Source organism: Mirounga leonina, unplaced genomic scaffold, assembly GCF_011800145.1.
Source record: "Mirounga leonina isolate KUSES-001 unplaced genomic scaffold, KU_Mleo_1.0 Mir_199, whole genome shotgun sequence".
In the NCBI taxonomy this organism is placed as follows: Eukaryota; Metazoa; Chordata; class Mammalia; order Carnivora; family Phocidae; genus Mirounga; species Mirounga leonina.
Window position 1 is genome coordinate 1,023,066 of NW_023270498.1, and position 7,489 is coordinate 1,030,554.

General features: G+C 60.6%; 1 protein-coding gene across 1 annotated transcript in view; it reads left to right on the forward strand.

Annotated features, from left to right (window-relative positions):
• Positions 1-7,489, forward strand: part of ADCY1 (adenylate cyclase 1) — a 109,991-nt gene that overhangs the window by 73,848 nt on the left and 28,654 nt on the right. The window contains exon 12 of the mRNA XM_035026456.1: positions 7,134-7,223. Within this exon, the coding sequence (XP_034882347.1) occupies positions 7,134-7,223 (90 nt within the window). The remainder of the gene's footprint in view (positions 1-7,133; positions 7,224-7,489) is intronic.

Genomic DNA, 7,489 nt, shown 5'->3' on the forward strand with positions numbered 1-7,489 from the left:
GGTGCGTGCGTGCGCGTGCGTGCGTGTCCCGTACCTGCGCATCCCCCAGGTCCAGGTGCGTGCGCATGTGTTTACACGTTGTTTGGAACGGGTCATGTGCGTCTTGTATCTGTGTGTCCCCTGGACAGCTTGTGTGTATGCCTGTGTCCTGTTCCTGTGCATCACCTGGACAGGTACACGTATGGCCTCCGCCTGCCCTCTCGACAGCACAGGTGGGGCGGTGGAGACCCTCACCCTCTGGAAGAGCAGGAGCTCATGAAGCCCTGTCGTGTGCCGGGTCCTGCTCAGAGTTCTGGGGGCACACGGGGACACAGGGCAGGCAGTCTGTAGTGATGGAGTGAGGCCCACACGGTGTGTCGCCCTCTCCTGAGCGCAGAGTCCCTCAGGGCGGGGGACCAGCGGTCTGTGGTGCACTCACGTGGTGGACAGGGCAGCTGCACTGTGGAGGGTTCTCCGTTGGCTTTGCTGTTGCGACCTTTGGGGTGGGGGGTGTGGGATGGCACCGGGCAGCTGTGCTCCTGGGAGAGCCCTCGGTCCCAGCCCTGTGTGGCCTCCGTCCATGTCTCCACACACCCCACTTCCCCGTGTGACTCCACCGCCACATCCAGCAGACCCGGTGTTGTCTTTGTATAATTGTTGGAAGCCGCAACTTTTTTAAAAACTAAATTTGGTTTTATTCGCTTAACTTTGTTGTTATTCATAGATAACTTCTTGTTTTTTGTTTTTTTTTTAATTGAAAAAACGCTATTTATTTAAACCATACTTCCAGTTTTTGGATCTTCGTAGAGTCACACTTGACTGGAAACTGCCATTTTCCTCTTTGAGTAAGATGGTGTATTCACATAATGTTCGGTGAGCACGTGCCAGGTGGAGCCGGCTTCTAGAGCCTGCCACAGCCCGCTGGGGAGCTGGGAGCCGGGAGCTGGGGGGGACACGCTCCTCCTGGCGCAGGTGGTCTCAGCCCGAACCCTGTGGAGTTCAGTCTCACGCGCCCGGCGGTGTCCCCGAGCAAGCTCTGAGTGTCCACCCCGGGGTGTGGCCCGGAGACCGTGGGACACAGGTGGTGGCAGCAGGCTGGGGAGGGGGTGGTGGCCGGCAGGTGGGGCCGGGCCATCACCGGAGGCCGACATCTGCCATGGAGGACAGGTATGGGTGGGCAGGGCTGTGCATGCGGGTGAGCCCGGGCCCGCGGTAGCGAGGCCTCCGTGGGAAAGCGTGAGTCAGCTGGGCAGGTGCTTTCTGCTGGGACAGGGCAGGCGGCCACAGCCAGGGCATCCGGGCAGCTGGGCCAGCTCCGTGGCGGCCCGGCACCTTCATCCCCCCGCTTGGCTCCCCCATTGCTAGGGGCTGCTGGCCCTGGGGCCTCCGAGTCCCCGTCTGTGACACGGGGTGGGAATTGAGCTGATAAGCATCAGTAGCAGGAGCCTGGCACACGAGGCGAGATGCTAGAGAACAAAGGGACGGGGTCAATGGGGCCAAGAGGGGGCCAGGAGGCCGGAATGGGGAGGAGGGGCCCGCAGTGCTGTGGGCCAGCAAGAGAGTGGGCTTGAGGGTGCGGGGTGAGAGCTAGGAGGGGGCTGAGTGGGACCAGCCGGCTGCGAGGGGCGGTGAGGCCAGGCTGGCTGGGCCGGGCAGGAAGGGACTGTCAGGCAGCCTCTTCAAGGTCAGGTACGCTTTGCTATTGGGGGCTCCCCGCCCCAGGGCTAGCTGGGGGCTAAAGGGACAGACACAAGAGGAGGACAGCCTCGCCCAGCAGCAGCTGTAATCGGGGCTCCGGCAGGTGGTTTCAGCTCTGTCCGTGCCGTGACAGCCCAGAGATTCTCACCCCGATGCTTGCTCCGACTTGCACAAGCCCTGCCCCTGGTGGACACGTCATCCTGGGCCTTAACCCCCAGGCGCCGGGAAAGCAGGCTGCGTCGAGCTGAGTGGTGGAGGCCACGGCTGCCACACCTGCCTCAGTCTTGCAAACCCTCGGCTGTGAGGCTCAGGCTCGGGTCACCTGGCAGAGTGTGCCTAGGTTGGTGCACACGGACGTTGCCTCCTCCCGGTGTGTCCTGGGCATGGCCCACTCCACAGAGAGGCAGACGTCCCGTGGTGCTCTGTGGCATTGCCCACTGGGGCCTTGGGGATGTTCTGCATCTGTCGTGCTTGCAGGTGCTCATGTGGCCGTGGCTGGACTTAGCGTGGATGCCTTTTGTGTGGACGGTGTGCCCGGAGGGTGTGCAACCCCCGACAATCCGCTGGGCCACGTTTGATAACTGTGTTTCACGCTCTGGGGTGGTTCGCCTGGGTTCAGGGCAGATCCGCTGTTTTTTCCCGGATTACAACAATTTTCCATGCTCGTTTTTGCTCCGTGGATATATAATCAAATTAACTGCCAGGATAAGTAGGCCACGGGTCTTAAAGCTAAGACAGGCCCCTTGGCGTCCATGTGTGGCCCACAGCATGCAGGCTCCGCCCCACATCAGTCTTCGTGGCCAGCATTGTTCACTTTTCAGAAAAGCGTTTCAACCCTTTGCATTTGAGCAAATACGTTTCTAGGATCAGGTATTCGCGTGGAGGGAAGGTCTCAGCAGCCCGTGGCTGGCAGTCAGGGCTCCCGCCTGGGGTGTGGGCATGGTGGCCTTAAGGAACGTGAATTTGCAGGTCACAGAAGAGCCAGCTCACGTATTGGTCTTGGATGCCAAAGGGAACTGATTGTCTCGCCTATTCAGAAACAGCCGTGGGGTGGGGTGGGATGACCCAGGGCTCGTGCTCTCCAGTGACTCCGATCGGCAGCTGAGACCGGAGACCTGTTCTCTGGGCCCTCTCCTGCCCGTTTGGGCCTGCCTGAGCCCACGCTGGCCTTCCTTGTGGGGTCCCATACAGCCAGCTGTACCTCCATTCACCACTCCCCGAGCAGGGAAGGGACCTCTTTGGCTTCTCCCTCCAAGAACCCACAAGCTTCCCTCCCAGCACCCTGGCTTCTGCCAGTCAGAGCCCCCTAGGAAAGCAGCACAAAGACCGTACATCCGACCGCCCCATGTAGAAGGGATCCCTTCCTGGGGTTTGGTCTTCCTCCTTTGCCTGATGGGTTTCCGTCCCTGGGGGAGTCTGGAATCTGCAGGGCAGGAGAGCAGAGGAGACAAATATGAAGCAGGGGCGGGGCGGGCATGGCTTATGAATCCTGTGCTCGGACTCCCACGCCCACCGCCTGGTCTCGGGCGCTCCCCACTTCCAGCATCTGTCCCCTCTTCCTGTTGCTGCCCGACAGCCTCAGGGGTCCGAGGGCAGGCACGGCCAGCTGGCTCCCAGCTTTGGGCAGTGCGCGGCCAAAGGGAAGGTGCCCGCAGGCTTTGTGGGGGCTCCTTCAGGCTGTCGGTGAGATCTGGCTTGGGCGGTGGGGGGACTGTCACCCCAGCTCCTGGTGGCTCCTCTCCAGTCTCCCCAGGCCAGCACCAGCGTGTGGAGTCCCTCCCGTGCCCCCAGCCCGCCTGTTCCCCCTTCTGCCACCTGCTGGCTTTAAGACCTGGTGTGGTTGACCTGGGTCCACCCGCCTGTCCTTGGTGAGTAACAGAGTCCGCCCACTGCTGAGGCCGACCACGGCTGCAACCCTCCGCCATGGGCTGCCACGTGGTCGAGGGACCGTGCTCCCCCCGGGCCCAGGCAGTGAGGGAGAGACCGTGGGGACCATTTTGTGCCCATCGCAAGCGTACCAGATGCACACCAGCCTCACTGGTTTTTATCTCTGGCTTTATAAACAACAGTAAGAGAGTTTTGATGTATTTTTTAAGTTAGTTTTAATTCAGTTAATTAACATATAGTGTATTATTAGTTTCAGAGGTAGAGTTCAGTGAATCATCAGTTGCACATGACACCCAGTGCTCGTTACATCACGTGCCGAGCGTCTTGATATTTTAACGATCATTTTTAAGGGCCATGGGACAATCTGTGGGAACACTGCGCTGTTTCCATTGGCGCGGTGTTCTCCACGGTCCCGCAGTGTGCCACGAGGCCAGGACCGCGCCACGGGGACCAGGAGGACGTGACCCCGGCTCTGCGAGAGCGGGCACTCAGCCTGCACCGTAACTGAGTCTTCAGAAGGGCGTTTCACCGTCCGTGAGCCGTGTGCTTTGGGGGGGGGGTCGTGGTAAGACCAGGGGGGTCCAGCAGCATGCACCTGCTATGTCCCCCAGTGAGAGTGGAGGGAGGCTAGAGAGTCTGCTGCGGCTGGGCCATGGGGTGAGGCTGGTGGTGTGACCGGCCAGCAGGGGGGCCGCGTGGCTTTGTGCCTGTCACCTGGGCCCGGATGGATGCTCCTTCCCAGAGTCCCTTCCCTGTGAGTCCCGTTAGGAGAAGGGTGCCGTGTCGGGGGCTCCCTATTGGTCTCTGCTGGGATTGGGCGGCATCGGTGGCCGTGGTCAGGTTGGCCTTGGTGAGTGGGTGTCCTTGCTGCTGAGTGTCACCTCTGTCCCTGCCCCCATGGCCCCTTTGTCCATGAGTCTGTGGGCGGTGGCAGGGGCAGCTGGGGAGAGGGGCTGACAGGTGTCCCCAGAACAGGCCTCCCCCGCCGATTATTACACTCCTTGTCCGCCGAGGTCCCCCACTGGTAGCATTCACACGGGACACCGTGTTTTCCGCCCCCCAGACGTGTGCCCCAGTGGTGACTTCCTTGTCACTGTTGCAGTCACGCTCCTTGTGCGTCCCTAACCGTCCAGCCAGACCACGGGCCAGCGCCCGCGAGTCAGCGAATGACGGCACATCTGGCCCCTTCTCCTTCCAAGCAGAACACCCGGCAGGTGCTCCGCCTGACGTTCTGCCCGTTGGCAGGATTTACCGTCACTGTCCTTCGGGGACAAGCCAGAGGGGGTCATCGTGGCTGCAGCTGCCCACTCTGGGCGGTGCCTTCAGGTCGTGTAGAACCTGCTGGAAGCTAGTGGAGTCTTCTCTTCATCAGCTGATCGTGAACGATCACAGGTGTAACAGGAGTGGGGACCGTGGTGTCTGGGTCTCTCCTTGGTGTGATGTGTGTGTGCCCCCAGGGCCTGCCTGGGCCCGATCACATTTGTGCCTCTCCCACTCGATGACGGGGGGTTGCCGTCCGTGCACACCCACCTTCCAGGCTTGGAGGGTCACACAACACCCCGCTCAGGAGGTGGCTCAAGGCCCCTGGCACCTTGCTGGCCCGTGGCCGAGACCCGGGAGCAGGACCAGAGTGTCTCTCCAGAGAATGACCGGGCTTTGCTCTGAACCCCATCCAGAGCCTGAGCTGTGGTTCACGTATCGGGGCAGCTGGTCGCTCCGCTCCAGGGGCTCCCCCCGACCCGCGAGCTCACGAGTTAGTCCGTGTCCGCTGTGGTCTTGCCTCTGATGGGCCTGGAAGCCCCCAGGGTGGGCCAAGGGGAGGGGAGATGCCTGTCTAGTGGAGTGAGCAGGAACCAGCGGGGTCCTGTGCGTGTGAGCTGGACACGTCCCACGTCCCCATGCTCATGCAGCGGGGCTCCTGGCGCTGAGCACACAGCCGGCCAGGGTTTGGCGGCCCTGAAGCAGGGCCCAGAAAGGTGACGAGGTCACACGAAGCCGCAGCACCCCTTGATTCCTGCTGGCCCACGTCACGGCTCCCGGCGTGCCCTCCTAGCCTGGCGGGGCAGTGTGCCAGGTCCTGTGGGGTCGGCTGGGCTCAGTGGCCCCAAAGCCTGGGTTTTAGGAAAAGATCAGATCCCTGGATGAGACTCCTGTGCTGTGGCAGGAGCGGGGAGGAGTCAGTGCCTGGGACTCAGTGGATTCCCACCCATAAATAAAGCATCACGTGAGCAGTTAGCATGCACTCTATGTAGAGCTCAAAGGGAGGGACTGGGCCTGGAGGATCCATGTGGGCAGCTTGTATGGAACCTGCAGGAACCCGCCACCGTTTGGCCATTTGCCACACAAATGGGAATGGTGTGTTCATCCTGGTAGGCTGCCCGTGATTCTGTGCCCCTGAGCCTTGCCTAGCTGCCCTCCCCCCACACCGCAGACCTGGCTCCAGGCCGCCTTCCACTTTGGCCCCTGTGCACCCCGGGCAGGGCTTGCTGGGCCTCGACTGGCGGCCACCCACTCACCGCCTCCCCGAGGGACCTCTGTGCTGTTTCTGCCTCTGCCAGGGCACCGGGGGCCAGGCTCTGGGCAGTGCCCCCACGGGGCTCCTGACGTCCACCGCCGGGAGGAGCCCCTCCAGTGTTTGCTGAGTGAATGCGTGAGCTGTGTGTGCCTTGTTGGCTGGGGGGCGAGAATCCCATGGCCACATCCTCAGCCTTGTCCCAGGGCTGACACGAGATTAGACGGGGAGGGAGGCGGCGGGCACCAGGTCCGTGAGGCAGTCGGGGCTGGTGCTGCCGCAGATCTCTTCTCTCTGAGATCTCGGGGGCCCAGCGTGTCTGCACAACGCAGCAGTGTTGGGGCTCAGGAATCCTGAACGGGACCCAGATCCGTCGCTGCAACTGCGTGAGCTCCATGGAATGAGGGAGGTTGGCTGGTGGGGCCATGTTTGCTCGCCTGCAGACTGGGGACAGCGAGGGTCCTCACTTCCCTGGGGGAGGACGGCGGGTAGTCCCACGGCGGCCTGGGCACCCTGGCTGCCTGGGGGTCTCGTCAGCATCCTGTGCGGAGTCCCTGCCGTCTTTACTTTAGCTTTTGTTTCCAATTTCACGAGCGTGAATCTAAAAAGAACCTGGCACTTTTATCTATAAAGTCAGTTGCGTGTTGAATCTCACAAAATGTACTTAAATAGATTTACAGTAAAGTTTCTAATAACAAAAACGACGCAAAGCCTCTGTGAAGAAAATGACGGAGCACATAAGAGAAAACACAAATAAACGTAAATCCTTGTTTCTGAGATGAGATGTCACATTCATGGATGCGGTTCGTTTTAGTGCCTCAGTCACAGCAGGGCTACGTGGTGGCAGGTGTGGTTTTTTTTTAATTTAAAGACCTTAGTTTTTGTTTCTTTTGATTTGGGCAGTTTGTTGACTTGGGAGGTGGAGCCTGAGCTCTGCAAGGAGTGCGTGTGGAAGGGAGCCGTGGGTGGGGGCCCAGCAGCCTTGTGCCCATTTCTGAGCACGCGAACCAATCCTTAATAAACGCCCGTTTTTACAGTAACGTGTTGTGCTGTTCAGTGTTTTCCAGGATGCCTGACGATCCAGATCCGCACCATCTTGTGTATTTTCATAGTGGTCCTAATCTACTCTGTGGCCCAAGGATGTGTGGTGAGCATCTTAAGAGGCAGCAGGGTCTGGCGTGGAGGAGTGGAGTGAGGTGTGGAGGGGGATCGAGGGGGATGCCATCTCCTGGGGAAGGGACACCCAGCCCCTTCACAGTGTGTAGATGATAGAAGCTGGGGCAGAGAGGCAGGACAGACTGGGGCAGGAGTAACAGGAGGGAGGTGGTGGCGGGATAATAGGATGGAGGTGGAATGGGGAGCACCAGGAGGGAGGTGGGGGAGGAGAACCAGGAGGGAGGTGGGATTGGGAGT